An 18,394-nucleotide genomic window follows, 5' to 3' on the forward strand; every position below is an offset into this window, starting at 1 on the left:
TCATGGAAGGTTTTTATTTTGTCATCAAATTTGAAGCTTAATTTTTCTGAATATAAGATTCTTGGTTAGCGTCCATTTTCTTTTTTTTTTTTTTTTTTTTTTTTAATTTTTTTTATTGGTTGTTCAAAACATTATAAAGCTCTTCACATATCATATTTCATACATTAGATTCAAGTTGGTTATGAACTCCCAATTTTACCCCAAATACAGATTGCAGAATCACATCGGTTACACATCCACATTTTTACATAATGCCCTATTAGTAACTGTTGTATTCTGCTACCTTTCCTATCCTCTACCATCCCCCCTCCCTCCCCTCCCATCTTCTCTCTCTACCCCATCCACTGTAATTCATATCTCTCCTTGTTTATTTTCCCATTCCCCTCACAACCTCTTATATGTAATTTTGTATAACAATGAGGGTCTCCCTCCATTACCATGCAATTTCCCTTTTCTCTCCCTTTCCATCCCACCTCATGTATCTGTTTAATGTTAATCTTTTCTTCCTGCTCTTCCTCCCTGCTCTGTTCTTAGTTGCTCTCATTATATCAAAGAAGACATTTGGTATTTGTTTTTTAGGGATTGGCTAGCTTCACTAAGCATAATCTGCTCTAGTGCCATCCATTTCCCTGCAAATTCTATGATTTTGTCATTTTTTAGTGCTGCGTAATACTCCATGGTGTATAAATGCCACATTTTTTTTATCCATTCATCTATTGAAGGGCATCTGGGTTGGTTCCACAGTCTAGCAATTGTGAATTGTGCTGCTATGAACATCGATGTAGCAGTATCCCTGTAGTATGCTCTTTTAAGGTCTTCAGGGAAAAGTCCAAGAAGGGCAATAGCTGGGTCAAATGGTGGTTCCATTCCCAGCTTTCCCAGGAGTCTCCATACTGTTTTCCAGATTGGCCGCACCAGTTTGCAGTCCCACCAGCAATGTACAAGAGTACCCTTTTCCCCACATCCTCTCCAGCACTTGTTTTTGTTTGTCTTCATAATGGCTGCCAATCTTACTGGAGTGAGATGGTATCTTAGGGTGGTTTTGATTTGCATTTCTCTGACTGCTAGAGATGGTGAGCATTTTTTCATGTACTTGTTGATTGATTGTATGTCCTCCTCTGAGAAGTGTCTGTTCAGGTCTTTGGCCCATTTGCTGATTGGGTTATTTGTTTTCTTATTGTTTAATTTTTTGAGTTCTTTGTATACTCTGGATATTAGGGCTCTATCTGAAGTGTGAGGAGTAAAAATTTGTTCCCATGATGTAGGCTCCCTATTTACCTCTTTTATTGTTTCTCTTGCTGAGAGAAAACTTTTCAGTTTAAGTAAGTCCCATTTGTTGATTTTTGTTATCAACTTTTGTGCTATGGGTGTCCTATTAAGGAATTTGGAGCCCGACCCTACAATATGTAGATCGGAGCCAACTTTTTCTTCTATCAGACGCAGAGTCTCTGATTTGATATCTAGCTCCTTGATCCACTTTGAGTTAACTTTTGTGCATGGCGAGAGGAGGGGATTCAGTTTCATTTTGTTGCATATGGATTTCCAGTTTTCCCAGCACCATTTGTTGAAGATGCTATCCTCCCTCCATTGCATGCTTTTAGCTCCTTTATCAAATATAAGATAGTTGTAGCTTTGTGGATTAGTCTCTGTGTCCTCTATTCTGTACCATTGGTCCACCCTCCTGTTTTGGTACCAGTACCATGCTGTTTTTGTTACTATTGCTCTGTAATATAGTTTTAAGTCTGGTATCGCTATACCGCCTGATTCACACTTCCTGCTTAGAATTGCTTTTGCTATTCTGGGTCTTTTATTTTTCCATATGAATTTCATGATTGCTTTATCCATTTCTACAAGAAATGCCGTTGGGATTTTGATTGGCATTGCATTAAACCTATAGAGAACTTTTGGTAATATCGCCATTTTGATGATGTTAGTTCTGCCTATCCATGAACAGGGTATATTTTTCCATCTTCTAAGATCTTCTTCTACTTCTCTTTTTAGGGTTTTGTAGTTTTCATTATATAAATCTTTCACCTCTCTTGTTAGGTTGATTCCCAAGTATTTTATTTTTTTTGAGGATATTGTGAATGGAGTGTTTTTCCTCATTTCCGTTTCAGAAGTTTTGTCGCTGATATACAGAAATGCCTTTGATTTATGCGTGTTGATTTTATATCCTGCCACTTTGCTGAATTCATTTATTAGTTCTAGTAGTTTTTTTGTAGACCCTTTTGGGTCTTCTAGGTATAGAATCATGTCATCTGCAAATAGTGATAATTTAAGTTCTTCCTTTCCTATTTTTATGCCTTTAATTTCTTTCGTCTGTCTAATTGCTCTGGCCAGTGTTTCGAGAACTATATTGAATAGAAGTGGTGATAGAGGGCAGCGTCCATTTTCTTTCAGAGCTTGGTATATGTTGTTCAAAGATCTCCTGGGTTTGAGGGTCTGGGTTGAGAAATCTGCTGAGATCTGAATTGGAATCCCTCTGTATGTAATCTGAAACTTTTCTCTTGTGACTTTAAAATTCTATCCTTATTCTGTATGCAAGGCATTTTTATTATAATGTGCCTTGGTGTGGACCTGTTGTAGTTTTGTACATTTGGTGTCCTGTAAGCCTCTTGCATTTGATTTTCCAACTCATTCTTCATGTTTGGGAAATTTTCTGATATTATTGATATTATTATTTCTGAGATTGTGCATTCCTTTGGTTTGTATCTCTTTGCATTCCTCTATCCAGATAATTCTTAGATTTGGTCTTTTCATTTTATTCCATAATTCTTGAACATTCTGTTCATGGTTTCTTATCATCTTCATTGTGTGGTCTACTTTGTTTTCCAGATTATAAATTTTGTCTTCATTGCCTGAGGTTCTGTCTTCCATGTGATCTAGTCTGTTGGTGACGCTTTCTATTAAATTTTTTTATTTGGTTTATTGTTTCCTTCATTTCAAGTATTTGTGTGTGTGTGTGTGTGTGTGTTTTCAGAGTCTCTATCTCTGTCTTAAAGTAATCCTTGCTACCTGTATTTGCTTTCTTATCTCTTTGTTGGAGTGATCAATCATTGCCTGTATTTGCTCTCTTATATTAGTCTATGCTTCACAGATCACTTTAATTATGTACATTCTGAACTCCTTCTCTGACATTTCATCCACTGTGCTGTCAATGGATTCTGTTATTGGAACATCTTGGTCTGTTTGGAGCATTTTCTTCCCTTGCTTTTTCATGTTGTTCATGTGTCTTCCTTTCTAGCAGTGCAGATTTGAGGTATTATAGTTTCTACACTATAATTTTGTGGTGTCTCTGCAGGTTACCAATACCTCGCCTCTGGTGTAATCAGGCCTGCAGGGGCCTTGGTGATGGTCTTCCCAGTCTTGGTTCATGTCTCTAGACAGAAGTGGCTGGGACAGCCACATGTTGGTAGATGGGGTCTCAGTGCGTTCTCCTCCTCCACTTGTGCAGGTCTCCTCCTCTGTGTCATGGGCCAGAGTCAGTCAGCTCCACCTCCTCTGTGTTTCAGGCAGGAGTCAGTCTGACGAGGTAATAGACTTATAAGGAGAAAAGGCTGATTTTGGCTCTAAGTTTTGGAGGTTTCAGTCCATGATCAGTTAAGCCTATTGCTTTTGGGTTTGTGGTAAGACAACACATTATGGTGGGCAGTGTGTATTACAGGAAAAAAACGCATACCGTAGGGCAAGGGAACAGAAGAGAGGAAGAGGAAGGGGCTGCAGTCCCAACAACTGTCTTCAAGGGCAATCCCCATGAACTAAGGTTCTCCCACAAGCCTCCACTGCCTGGGGCCTAAACCTGTAATACAGAGACCTCTGGGGGACACTTATACAAACCACAACATAAGCAATCCACACCTGTTGATGTTTGAGAAATTGTTAGACAAATTTTCAAGATTGTGAAATAGATATTCCCATGCACTGTGGTAAAGAAACAAATGGTCAATCAAGTAAGTCCAAAGCTATGCACCTGGGGCTTGTGATACATTAAAAGTCACCATTGGTGTTTGTAAAGTCTCCTTATTGCAGTATGTTCCTTCTCAGCCTTGGACCTGAGGATTTTATTGGTTTCAGAGGTCTCAGTCCATTGATGACCAGCTCCATTGCTCTGGGCCCAAAATGAGGCAGAACATCAGGGCGGAAGAGTTTAAAGGAGGAAAGTAGCCCAGGATGAGGCAAGCAGGAAGCAGAGGGACCCTCGGCAATTTTTAAGTGCACAGTACAGAATTGTTCACGCAGGCACACTGTGCAGCAGATTTCTAGAACTTTGAACAGGCAAAACTGAAATTTTGTTCCCATTGAATAGCAATTCCCATTCCCCCCCCCCATAAATTGTTCTATTTCATAACTGCTGAATATTCCATTTTGCTTTCTCATTATTTATTTAGCTAACATTCTGTGGGCCACCACCTCTGGGACCTTGGACTCAGACTATAGCCCTACAGGAGGGCAGGCCGTGTCCACCTCTGAGATATCAGCTCTGTCCACCTCCACTGAGGCCAAATCACACATCCCCAAGACCACAGCCTCTGCTGAGACCTTGTCAGCAGCCAGCACCTCAGAGTCAGCCTCCCCTGACTCCACCCCTGAGGCCCCACTGCCCACCAGTCGCACCACAGAGAGAGAAACAGCAGCAGCCCAGACGCCCACTCCCAGTGGAACCTTGGTGGCAGGTAGCACCAGCCCCTGGGAGGAAACCTCAGCCCTCTCTGCTGGGACAACACACCACTTGGAGGTCTCGGGACCTGGTACACACTCCACAGACTTTGGGTCAATGGTGGGCACAGTGACTTCCTCTGCTGGGCCCAGAGCCTCCGTCTACAGCTCTTCAGAGGCAGCCACCATCCAGGTCTCCACCCTCTCAGAGACTTTTGCCACAGAGGGCACAACCACGGGGTCCTTCCCCACCAGCAGGAGCCCTCTTCCTTCTGTCCATCCCTCTACAGTCAATAGCAGCCAAGAGACACACTTCACCTTCAGCAAGGCCACAGCCCCACTGGAGTCCCCAACAGCCACTCCCACCACTGCTCAGACAAGGCAGACCACAGAAGTCCCTGCAGGTAAGTGACTTCCCCGTGTGACCCTTGGGATTGGGGGTTTGGGGTCTCTGGGATGCCTGCATGCTTCAGGAGGTGGGAGGAAGGACGGGTGGGTGTGGGACTATGCTGACCTCTCACCAATGTGGCCTCTTCATGGTCTTCTAGTGCTTTTGCCAAAGTCAGCCCTGAGCAGAGTTAGGGGGTGTATGAAAAGCGTGTCAGCTGCATGTCTGGAGAAGTGGCCTGAGATCCTCACTCTGCCTTAACTAGCTGAGTGAACTTGGCCCTGACCCTCTCCCTCTCTGAGCCTCAGTTTCCTCACCGTAGCTATCAGGGATTGCACTGGAGGAGCACTGGGGGCCTTTCCAGCTCCATGAAGTGAAGTGCTGAGTAACTATGGTGCATGTGGCAAGGTCCCAGCTCTTATTTAAAAGCCCTGGTCCTCGGCCTTTGAAAGCCTCTGGTCCAGCCATAGCCACACAAAGGGGAGGCTGTGGGGGTCAGAACCAATTATTGCTCTCTGAGCAGCTGCGACCCTGTGAAAGTGGGGCCTGCTGGATGTACTTACAGGGCTCTGTGCCATGGATAGTGTCCTGAAATATTAATAAATGACAGTGGGGTGAGGGTGTGGGAGGTCTCAGAGCTACATCTCTGTGACAACGAATAATTCTCAGGGAGCAGTCACGTTCAGAGGCTGCTGTGTGAACCCGGCTCCTGGTCAGCCTTCAGCCTCCAGCTCCACTCTCTGGCACTCTGTCCTGTGCCTCTGAGCACAACCACTTTAAGGAATACCTTTTGTATGCTACTCAGGGGTGACCTACACATATTTCATGTCCAGTAGGCACTGTCACCAGCAGTGTCGTCTCTGTCATCAGGAGGAGTGCTTGAAGCTTTGCATTTGCCTCTAATGTCTCCTCCCAAACAATGTCAGGAGCTGGGCGACATTACTCACCTCACAGGCGAGGAAACAAGTTTTAAGACATAGTTAAATTGTCCTAGAAATATGGCAGGGGGCTTCAGATGAGAGTCAGTTTGACTCCCAAACTCACAGTCTTCCCATTGTGCTTCTATTTTTATAAGCTTAATTTACTAATATATTTTCCTTATTGTTTGTTGATTAGATAATACATTCACATAACACAAGTCCTAAGATACAATGGGGAGGCCAGAGAGTAAAGTAAGAGGTTCTCTGTAAAGGAATAATAATAAAGACGGTAGATACAGAGGTAAGTGCCTCAGAGTCAGGAAACTGGCAGAGTGACTCCTGTCCAAGTGGCCACGTTTATTTATACCAACAGGTTACGTTAGGTGATTAGTACCATACCTACATTACTGTTTAGAGTATCAGTAAGGTTCCTTATTCTGCAGTTACATTTCATAGTTAAAATATGCAATGTTAAGGGCTTGGTGCTGTCCAAGAACGTCCATTGTCTGATATTACTGTTAGGCAGGCAGCTCCAGGAGCACGGGATCTTGGTGAAACATTGTAGTTATCTAGCAACAAGTTCCTCTATTCCCAGGAGCTATGTGCCTGCAATCCAGGTTGAGGCTTGATGAGACTCTAACACAGAGGCTTCTCAGGGCAGTGGCATACCAGCTAGACATTGCACATATATTAGCTGTATTACTAGATCCTAAGAGAGATTGCAGGGCATTGTAAGGGTGGGAAACATGGTGCCTGTTATCCCCCGGAGTTTCCTTACCCAGGGGAACACTTCCCTGTACATTTCCATAGTCAGAATCCCTACATCTACCCTTTTTTGTTTTTTATGGCCTTTTTAATATATAATATTTGTTTTCTCTTAAATGTCAGTGGGGGTAGAAAATTGTGTAAACATTGGCAACAGCAAGCACAACATAATAATCCCAATATTAGTAAATATCCACCTATGAATAATTGTTTGGCCCAAATAAAGTTGGGTAACCACGAAGTTAGCCAATCCAATAAGTATGGACCTCCATCATCTTGTCGGACCTTTATAATGATATCTTTAAGGTAGTCTAACTCCTTTGAGATAGAATTACTATTATCACTTAAATTGAAGCAACATATATTATTAAGCTCCTAACATCCTTTATGATGTAATAATAGCAAATAATTAATTGTGGCCCAATTGTCAAGTACGGCTTGCTGATGTTGTTTTTGTTCTTATTAAGCATATTAATTGCCATAGAGGTATGATTAATATTTTTACCATAGCACAGTTCAGTTTTATAGTGGTTTTGTAAGCCTCGACAGCCAGTCGAGGGATACCCACTAAGGAAAATGTCAAAGCGTCAAATTTTGCCTTAGAGAGAAGGCTCACTGAATCCTCACAGTTTTTATCAAGGGGAATAGACCTTTTATGGATGCATTGTGCCGGATGATGGCCTATTAAATCCTGTGGGGATGGTAAGAACACAGTTAATCTGCTAATACAATGATGGGTACCATGAGACATTTTGCAGGTATATAACAATTTCAGCCAAGAGAACCCAGATATTATAATGGGTTTTAGAAGTCAAGGAGTCTGACTGTACTGAATTTTCATAGCTGGGGCACAACAACAGAATAACATTATTGTTATGACCAAAGCATTTACAGAGTTTTGTTGAATGTACTAATCAAAGTAGTAACTAAGTTTTCTTGAGTACATTTAACCCTGTTTGAGCCAATTGCTGTTGAGCTGAGGCTGTTAATGATTTTATATCCTCTAAGTCATTGGAAGTCTAGTATCTTGGGATCCTCTTTCAGTGTATCTTTTCTTTTGAGGAGAGTGATAATTGTCCTCTTGTTTGGTGGGACTCTCTTCATCAAGGATCAAATGAAACTTGGGGATCAGGTTGTGAAGTCCTTGATGTCCAATCATAATTGATAGGTCTCACACACTGAGCTGGACTCCAAATTGAACCTGTTGGTGTAAGCATAGCAGCCTATCCTTTTCCCCATGTGATCAGAGACATAGAGTCTTGTCATCCTGGGTCTGATGGAAACCTATATATTACATAAATTTTTGGTAATGGCCGTTTAAGAATAAAATGTCTATTCAAAGCAGATGATCAATTGTGAGTATTCATTTTGTATTGCATGTGATGAGTGCATTAACTGTAAAATAAAGAAATACTTAAAGCATTATTAATATGAGAGAGGCTAGATTCTCCCTTAGTTTTGTTTTAAAAGGCAAGTTTTAAGAGTATGATGTGTTGTTTAACCAAAGACTGTCTGGTAGGATTATGAGGAAGTTTATGATTTAAAATTATATTTTATTGATTTCAAAATTGTGTAAAAGTATGAGATGCATATGTAGGGGCATTATCCATTTTTAAACGAATAGGGTGGCAAAACAAAGTAATAAATGAGAAATGTAAGTAGATACCTTATTAGACCTTTGGGCACTAGCTCAAATGAACCCAGAATGAGTATGAATAAAAACATGAAGAAAGGAGTTAGGATGAAAAGGAGGGACAAGGGTAACATCCATTTGTCAAAGTGTATTAGAATGTAGGCCTCATGGATTTACAGATTTTCACATGGGGGCCTAAAAGGTGAGAATAGTTGTTGACTATAGCATGAACCTGTTGAGAAGAGATGGAAAACATTTTTATTAGTGATTGGGCATTTTGATGAAAAAAAATCCATGGGTTTTACAGCATCTGAAAATAAAGACAAAGGGATTTTATAGCTTTATCTGTGTGAGCATTACTTTCCGTCAAAGGTCAGGAATTTTGGTATGGCTGTGTATATGATCGAGGAAGATGGGATTTATGACACTGCAAAAGAGTTTCAAGGGTTAAAAAAAAGAGATAGTAAATTGGAATCCAAATGAGGAGATAACACAGCTACAGAAATATGAGGAGTTAGTTTAGCTAAAATTGTAATAACATTTAAAGTAGTAGAAAACAATTTTAGCATTAGGATAAAAGTGGCAAATTTAGTTTGCTGTGGAGAGAGCTGAGGCAGGGTATAATAGTTATTTCGTTTATCATTAATAAAAACAGATTTACTCCTCTTTATTTACTTTTATCTGTATATACCTTTAATCCATATACAAGAGGAATGGTAGAAATTAAGAAAGAGGGATATAACTAAGGAACCTGATATAACAATGAGAATTGTCCATCATGAGGCATGTGAAAATCAGTTGGTGTTAAAATATCTGTTAATACAATTTGATAGAAGAGAAAGAACTACAAATATTGGAGATATAAAGTTTTTTAATAAGTAAGTTATAAAACATGAATGTTCATTTCTGTTAAGGATAAAATTTTAGCATGACCATTAGTAATTAACTGAGTATACATAACAGCAAAGAGGTAAAATATTACAGCCTGAAAAATGAGGACAATATAATTATTTTAATATATATACATATAATTTTTGGTTATAATAGTAACCACTGTTGTGAAACCATAAGGTGTTTTAACAAAAACTATCCATGACAATGGCACATTTGATATTGAAAGTTGATCCACCATTATTGTTGATAATCCTTCTTAATTTTCTGTAAAGCCTGTTTTAAAGAAGGAGTTAAATAAAAAAAGGAGGCAGTGTCCTGTTTTTTTAACAACTGGAAAAAAAATGAGAGATCAGTTTGACATCAGTTGTAGTTTTTAATTTATGTATTTAAGAAACTATACTTAAGAAGATTAATCCCATTTATGTTAAATTAATTTACTTATTTTAATTGTAACATAAAAACATAAGAAAAACGTGATTAATAGTATTAACCATCCCTGTTTTTTGAAGAAAAATTTTAGAAGTAATGGATATTATGTTTTAGATATTTTTTAGAAATTAAGACTTTATTGTTTAGTTCCCTAGAAAAACCTCATAAGTCAGAGCCTTAAAGACATCTATATATTTAATTATATGACTTGAATTAAATATTTGGATCCATTTAATTATTAAATTTTTATTTATGATTGCTCAGTTGTTTAGAGGAAGAACTGAAAATATTGGAGATATAATTTACGTTTAAATGTCAATTTTGATATCAAGTACATAATATGTAGATATAAGACAAGCCTGTACAATTGGAAATGTCAGGTATAGAACTCTAACAGGTATCATGGACACTGAAATCAAGAGTTTCAGGTTAGCTGGCACTTTTGTCCTTGATACTTATCAGGCCCACTCCCAACACAACCATATTTATATCTTCCTAAGGATTTATTAAAAGAAATTTTTGAATGTATTTGAGACTTAACTCTGGAGAAATTGGCATTTAGATAAAGACAAAATGTAAAAACTTTTTTTTTTTAAAGAGAGAGAATTTTTTTTTAATATTTATTTTTTAGTTTTTGGTGGACACAACATCTTTATTTTTATGTCGTGCTGAGGATTGAACCCAGCGCCCCGCGTATGCCAGGCGAGCTCGCTACCACTTGAGCCACATCCCCAGCCCAGAGTATAAAAACTTTTATAGTTAGATAAAACAAGACGAATCAGAAAAATACATCAACTTATATAGAATACTTAAAAACTTACATCATCGTAATACTAACTTTTTCATCAGATCAGAGTGTATTTTTAGCTCAATAAGAGCCAGTTGGAAGCCTGTGAAATTCTTAAGAAAAAGCTTTTTTTCAAAAAGAAAGTTTGTGCATTTAGAATGTTTCTACTTTTGTCTTCTGTGTTGTAACATTAGGGAGGAACTGGTCAAGAAAGCCAGCTGAACACAGATAAGACAGCCAGTCAAGCAGTTTGAATTTAAAAGAGACACTTTTTTTCTTTCGTCTTAACTGGTTTTTCATAAGCCTCATAAATCTTGTAGGTTCTATAATTTACATTTTAAATATAAGGCTAGGAAAGTTAGAGATCCAGCAGAAGTTAAGAGGTAAGTAAAACTGTTGTTACCATATTTTTTCTTTTATAAGATAATTTTCTTAAAGCATGATGTTGCAGTTTGCATTTTTTGTGGATAGTTAGTTTTTCCGTTTTTAAAATTTTAACTCTTATACATCTTGTAACAGTTTCCACATATGGTTGACTATCAGTAATGATTTGTTGTGGATTAGAAAGGATAGAGCATGGTAGCTAGCCACAGGGAGCTTTTGGACACTTGTTTATTTTTGTTTCCTTTGCCCCAGACCAGGGTGGCCTCTTGAGGCCATGCATAAGGCCATACCATAAAAGTATTTATTACCATGACATTAGTATTTGTGCTCAATAACCCTATAATTGACTGTACATTTAAACAAAGAAATTAATTTAGGTCTACTTAAAATAACTGATAAACATGTTTCAATGACAGTAGAGTCAAACCTTGTATTTTTCCTTTTGTTTAAAGGTTGTAACTCTTTAAATACAGCAAAAGGTAAATGATCATATTTAGGTTGGGTAGCAGAATTTATCTTACAGACAGGTAAGTTAGGAGACTCCCCTGCTCCACAGCTGTCCCAAGCACTCAATTAACTGGGATCTAGCTGGGGGCAGGGTGGCTGCCACAGCCAGCCAAGGAGGCAATGACAGTGAATTAGAGGAGTCATAAGTGTGGGAGGCTCCAGGACAGCTCAGGGCAGAGTGTTGTTGCCAGGGCTGTGCCACTGCTGTGGGGGGAGCGGCCGGGGATTTAAAGGGACCGCATAGCCAGGCACAGAAGGAGAAGAGCAGGCAGGTTGATAGAGGTTTTATCAATTGCATCTCTACAAAGAAACCAAGTTTGAAGCACAGGTATAGAAGTCTGTGGCTTCTTGTGAAGCGTTTCACCTATTTTCTCCCAGTCTCTCAAATTTAGTGTCCCACTTTCTTGATAAAAAGGACAACAAGAACTTATCTCTGTCAGCAAGGCAGTAAGATCAGCAGTATTTAGGGTATGTCCAGCCTTGCTAAGTAGGAGAGAAAGCTCGGCCTGATGACGTTGTTGAGCGTCATATAGAGATAGAGAATTACCCTACTGATTAGGGATCAGTACCAGCCGATGAAATAGATGCAGGTCAAAAGCCTGTTCCAGGCATAAGTAAGCTACTCCCTCCCCCGTTACCTATCAACAGTCCGGAAGGGTCTCTATTAAGGTGATTATATGGTCCCAAACTCTCTGTGGACTGGTAGGCCTTTTGGGGAGAAAACTCTTCTTCTGCCCCAACATTGGGTGCTAGTTATAAAGAAATAATAATAAAGAGGGGAGACCCAGTGTCAAGGTGCAAAGGCAGGAAAGTGGCAGAGTGGCTTCTTGTCCAAGTGATCACGTTTATTTATACCAATAGGTTACATTAGGTCATCAGTACCATAGCTACATTATTGTTTAGAGTATCAGTAAGGTTGATTAGTGCTCAGCATATACATATATTTGATATATATATCCATATACTCCTTTTTTACCCAAGTGAAGCCTAGTGGTAAACTCACATTTCTATGAGAAATCTCTTTTATTTTGCCGTGTGTGTGTGTGTGTGTGTGTGTATGTGTGTTTGACAAGGGAAGAAAAATGTTTTAATTTATTTCATATTTTAAGTTCAGGTTCGTGACTTCATATTTTGTCTCTCTGATTTTATTCCCTTAGTTTTTTTGTTTTTGTTTGTGTGTGTGTGTGTGTGTGTGTGTGTGTGGTAAAAGCACCTGACATGAGATCTACCTTCAGCAGATTTTTAGAGCACAGTATGGTATTGTTCCCGCAGGCACACTGTGCAGCAGATTTCTAGAACTTACAACTGGCAAAAGTAAAATTTTCTTCCCATTGAATAGCAACTCCCATTTCCCACCCCCAGTGAACTGTTCTTTTTTATGACTGCTCAATATTCCATTTTGCTTTCTCATTATTTATTTAGCTAACACTCTGTGGGCCACCACCTCTGGGACCTTGGACTCAAACTACAGCCCCATAGGAGTGCAGGCCATGTCTACCTCTGAGACATCGGCTCTGTCCGCCTCCACTGAGGCCAAATCACATGTCTCCAGGACCACAGCCTCTGCTGAGACCTTGTCAACAGCCAGCGCCTCAGAGTCAGCCTCCCCTGACGCCACCCCTGAGGCCCCACTGCCCACCAGTCTCGGCACAGAGAGAGAAACAGCAGCAGCCCAGACCTCCACCCCCACCCCCAGTGGAACCTTGGTGGCAGGCAGCACCAGCCCCTGGGAGGAAACCTCAGCTCTCTCTGCTGGGATAACACACCACTTGGAGGTCTTGGGACCTCGTACACACTCCACGGCCATTGGGTCAACGGTGGGCACAGTGACTTCCTCTGCTGGGCCCAGAGCCTCCGTCTACAGCTCCTCAGAGGCAGCCACCATCCAGATCTCCACCTCCTCAGAGACTTTTGCCACAGAGGGCACAACCACGGGGTCCTTCCCCACCAGCAGGAGCCCTCTTCCTTCTGTCCATCCCTCTGCAGCCAGTAGCAGCCAAGAGACACACTTCACCTTCAGCAAAGCCACAGCCACACCAGAGTCCCCAATAGCCTCTCCCACCACTGCTCAGACAAGGCATACCACAGAAGTCCCTGCAGGTAAGTGACTTCCCCGTGTGATCTTTAGGATTGGGGGTTGGGGTCTCTGGATGCCTGCATGCTTCAAGAGGTGGGAGGAAGGTTGGGTGAGTGTGGGTCTATGCTGACCTCTCACCAATGTGGCCTCTTCATGGTCTCCTAGTGGTCCTGGCTCTGCCTTAACAAGCTGAGCAAACCTGGCCCAGTCCCTCTCCCTCTCTGAGCCTCAGTTTCCCCACCCGTAGCTATCAGGGATTGCACTGGAGGAGCACTGGGGGCCTTTCCAGCTCCAACCTTCCCTGAAGTGAGTGCTGAGTAACTACGGTGCATGTGGCAAGGTCCCAGCTCTTGTTTAAAAGACCTGGTCCTCAGCCTTTGAGAGCCTCTGGTCCAGCCATAGCCACACAGAGGGGAAGGCTGTGGGGGTCATAGCCAATTATTGCTCTCTGAGTAGCTGGAACCCTGTGAAAGTGGGTCCTGCTGGATGTACTTGCTGGGCTTTCTGCCATAGAGGGTGTCCTGAAATATTAATAAATGAATATGTGATGGTTTGGCAGGTCTCAGAGATATATCTTTTTATTTTGAGAGGGTCTTGCTACGTTGCTTAGGGCCTTGCTATGTTGCTGAGGCTGGCCTAGAACTTGTAATCCTTTTGCTTCAACTCTCATGTTCCTGGGATTACAGGTGTGTGCCCACTGCCAGCTAAGGCAAGAAGATTAGGGCTCAACAAAAGGCAGAACTTTCTTGCAGAGCTGCTAAACCAGGAAGGCTGGATTAGATGACCCCATCCATCCCCTACCAATTTAAAGTTGGAAGAACTGGCAGAAGGCATCTCCCCAGGGAGCCAGCCACTCTCCAGCTCTCTCCCTTTGGGGGCCCTTCCTTCCACCCCACCCAGGACCTCCTGGACTTTAGAACATTCTAATTCAGCTTCCATTTCTTCCTCCTCTCTCTTCCTTTGGCTTCTTCAAGCGTGGGAGGTGCCTTAAGCCACCACGCCTTTCACTCTTGTTGGGAGGACGCAGGAATGGCTGCAATTATCCTAGAGAAGGAATCGTTATTCCTCTTTGCAGCCAGCACACGTAAGATCCCATGTAAATGTAAGACACATTTATACATAAGAGTGCACACGCTTATATGCAGAGGGGGCAGAGGAGGGTTTAGTGGGAGGCACATCCTTATTCCTAAACTGACTACTTCCATCTTCTTTCTCAACTCAAAGGTGGTGATGGAGGCTTCCTCCTAGTGCGGCTGAGTGTAGCCTCCCCAGCAGACCTCACTGGGCCCAGCCAGGCAGAGAGCCTCATGCAGCAGGTGAGTGGATGTTTGCAGAGCCAGGGGAGTAAAATGAGTGGTTCTCAGGGACAGCAGAGTTCTTCAGGATGCAGAAGAGCAACTACTACCCAGAAGGAGGTCTAGTGTCTTGTGGAGTGTTAGGAGCTGAATTGAAGACTCTCTGCCTGGTTTTGCTTCTGCCTTTCTTCTCTGAGTTCATTTCATCTTTTCTGCAATGTAAACAAATTCTTCCCCCCATTTCCAATTTCTTCAGGTCCTAGGAAGTATTGGGTTTCTGGTGATGAGAAGTCCCATGGACAGGGAAACAGGACACTTGGTGGATTATGGAAGAAACCCAAGTCATAGTAGTTTACATAGACAAGGCAAGGTCCAAGAATCCAAGAAACCTATGGTAGCTCCTCTAGCTTCAGTTATGGCTGGATCCAGCAGCTCAAATATGATCGTGAGATTTTTTTTAAGTCTCTCTTACTGTCAGCTTTGCTTCTTTCATTATTCAGTCTTTCTCCCTACATATGGGAAAGTGACTCTGACAGCTCTAGATTCACAAGGAACTTACTTTTCCCAAAATCATCAATAGAAGGGCTGGTCTCATGGGTCTGCAACAGCCCCCATGACTCACAGCCCAATCATTACCACATAGATTGAGAAGGATAGGCCCCGGATGAAATATGGATAGTAGGTAGAAAAAAAAACCCCAACAACAGATACATTCTCTAGAAGAGGAATCAAGATTGGGAGATATTTGTAGAGCAAGTTAGGAAAATTCTCTTAAACCAAGATTGTTGGACAGGGTTTCTGATGCTGAAATTCTGGGATCGGAGTTTTGGGGGACAGTGTGAATCCCTGGAAGTTTGACTGGATCAGCTCAGAGTAGGTTTCACTGGCCTTGAAGAGTGTAGATTTCACCAAGTAGGAGACGGAGTGTGATGTAGTAGGAAGTGTTTGCGTTCTGTCCCGGTATAATCAGTGAAAACAGGTTCAGTGCACAGCCTAAGTGGATTGTTCCTTCAGCAGTGCCCCTGCCCATGCCTCAAGCTTGCAACCCGCACCTGTCACAGTCCATAGGTATCATACAGCTTGTCAGCAGTGCAGGCTTGGTGGCATCCCCTGTAGGGGTAAACCTGGCAGCGGTACGAACTCGGGGGTCCTATGTCAGGTAGAGTTCTATATCCAAGCTGGACAGGTGAGGTGGTTGCCCTTGGCAGGTGGAGACAGGAGACAACCATTTCAAGTAAAAGAAAACCACTTTCTGTCCTAAGCAAAAAGGGGATTTCTTGGTGCATAGAATCAAAGGATTAAAGGATTGCCAGAAGAGCAGGAGGAACATTCTGGCTAGGACCCTGTCTTTTTTTTTTGTACTAGGGATTAAACCCAGAGGTGCTTAACCACCGAAGCATATCCCAAGCCCTTTTTTATAGTTTATTTAGAGACAGGGTCTTGCTGAGCTGCTTAGGGACTCATTAAGTTGCTGAGGCTGGCTTTGAACTTGTGATCCTCCTGCTTCAGCCTCCCAAGCCACTTGGACTACAGGTGTCCACCACCACACCTGGTGGGACCCTGTCATTCTTGCTGACTACTGTCACTCCTGGATACCGCCCTAGTCAATGGACATCATGCTGCCTGCACATTCTATTGAAATGGCTTCTCACTGCCTCTTTATCTTTGGGTCACATGTTCCAGAGTCAAAGTCTTGAGTGGGAACATCCAATAGTGTAAGCTTAGTTCTTGTGTCCACAGATCACTGCCAGGGGAAAAGAGGAGGGGGGAATATCTGTGTCCTTGAGTTCTCTCAGTAGCAGCAAGCTCGTCAGGACTCACCCAGCCAGGAGTTCCCTACACAAGGTTTGATGTGGGGTGGCCAAACAGATGGCAATGCCTTCTGCTCACGAAAATCAAAAAAGTGAGACGGAATCCCAGTCAAAGAGGGAAGCCAGAGTGGAGTGACATGTCTGAGCCTCCAAACTGGGATTCTTTCAGGGGTCAGGAAGAAACTGGGAGATTAGGAGCAGTTCAGGCAGCTGAGATGTAGGAATCAGGCCACATGGGGTTGGGTGTCTGTTCTTGGGGACTGACCAATGGTTTAGGGATCAGGGGTCAGTCAGTGAACTCTGGAGCTCTGGGTGATAGATTTGGGTGTGAATTCTAGTTCCTCACTGTATGACCTTGGGTGAGGTTTTCATTATTACCTTTATCCCTTATAAAACAAGGATAATAATCCCTGCTTTACAGGATTGCTATGAGGTTTCAATGATATAATATAGGCAAAGCACCTAGTTCATGTTTATCATGTGGGAGGATCAGGAAGCATTGTTGGTATTCTCTCCCACTGTCCTTGCCTGTCCTTGGCCTGTGGTGAGCTCCTGGGCTGGATGGGCTGAGTGTACCCTCTGTCTCCTCCTGCTCTCCAGCTCCGGTGTGAACTGCATACCCACCTGCCTCTCGTCCAAGTCTCCTTACTGCGAGTCCGGAGAGGCTAACGAACATGAGCTGAAGCCAGGTATATACCTTCTGCTGAGAAAGAAGCAGTGCTTCCCATGGTCTGAGCCCTCACCAATAGACCGGAGCCACGTTGCTATGCTGACATTACCCAGAAGGTTCCCATGAAGGCCAGCTGGTTCGAGCCCTTTACCCCAGACGTGGCCAAAGGACCCTGGCTCACTTACCACCTGACTCTATGTATGTGGAAAGGAGTGTGTCGCCTGCTCCCAGAGGGGTCCTTTAGTTCCCTAGGCCCATGTATTGTATTTCAGTAAAGAGAGACCTGATCACCCATCCCTGTGCTTCCATCTTGTACTAAAATTACACTCAGTGTGCCCCAGAGGTTATCTATGTGACCTGTATGCACTGACATTTTTATTATATAGGGATTTTATACACCCTACTGTTCCCTCTATTCTTCGTGTTCCCAGTTCTTGGTTTGGACCTTGATTTTGCCCTTACTGAGGCCAGCTCTGGAACTTGTTGAACCTTAAACTTGTAATAGTGAGTTCTCCATTAATATAACAAAATATCTGAGATAATTGGGTCAGACACAAAAGAAATGAAGAAGGGGCTGGGGTACTGCAATCCCCTTCAAGGTCCCAGGGGCCTAAGGACCTCCCACTAGGCCTCATCTCCTATAGGTTCCACCGTCTCCTAATGGAGCCCCCTGGTACCAAGCCTTTAATACATGGGCCTTTGAGAAACACATTCAAACTATAACAAGCTCCTTCAGGAAAAGATAATATTTGTTCTTCTTAGATTCCCTTGAACCTAGCAGAGCACCTGACCTGTATGTCACACAGAATGTCAAGAAAATGTTTGTTGAATAAACTTAAATTTTAAGTTCTGGACTCAAGCAGATTTAAAGGAAAGTCTACAGTATTCAAGTATTCCTCCCATAGCTCATAGCTCACATTATTGTGTTTTAAATTAGACACGGATTACTGTTTTTTTTTTCCTGTTGTAAAGGCAAATCTTACATCAGATTTTAAAATTTTGAAAAATTCAAAAAGAAGAAGTGAAAATAGCCAGATATGGTGGTATACGCCTCCCCCGGCTCAGGAGGCTGAGGCAGGAGGATCTGGAGTTCAAAGCCAGCCTCAGCAATGGTGAGGTACTAAGCACCTCAGTGAGACCCCTGTCTCTAAATAAAAATATAAACTAGGGCTGGGGAT

The 18,394-nt window shown here is 42.2% G+C and overlaps 1 protein-coding gene across 2 annotated transcripts in view; it reads left to right on the plus strand.

The window, feature by feature from the left end:
• The window catches only part of Muc20 (mucin 20, cell surface associated), a 34,424-nt gene extending 16,362 nt beyond the window's left edge, over window positions 1-18,062 (plus strand). The window contains exons 4-7 of one of the 2 annotated variants that reach the window (XM_046457890.2): window positions 4,389-5,060; window positions 12,786-13,463; window positions 14,665-14,756; window positions 17,147-18,062. In XM_046457890.2, coding sequence (XP_046313846.1) covers window positions 4,389-5,060; window positions 12,786-13,463; window positions 14,665-14,756; window positions 17,147-17,215 — 1,511 coding nt within the window. In that variant the 3' untranslated portion in view covers window positions 17,216-18,062. The remainder of the gene's footprint in view (window positions 1-4,388; window positions 5,061-12,785; window positions 13,464-14,664; window positions 14,757-17,146) is intronic. The other variant, XM_046457891.2, reaches the window with a different exon arrangement.
• Window positions 18,063-18,394: the final 332 nt, after the last annotated feature.

Source organism: Marmota monax, unplaced genomic scaffold (genome assembly GCF_021218885.2).
Source record: "Marmota monax isolate L192 unplaced genomic scaffold, Marmota_monax_Labrador192_F-V1.1 WCK01_AAM20220418_F8-fsc00052, whole genome shotgun sequence".
Classification (NCBI taxonomy): Eukaryota; Metazoa; Chordata; class Mammalia; order Rodentia; family Sciuridae; genus Marmota; species Marmota monax.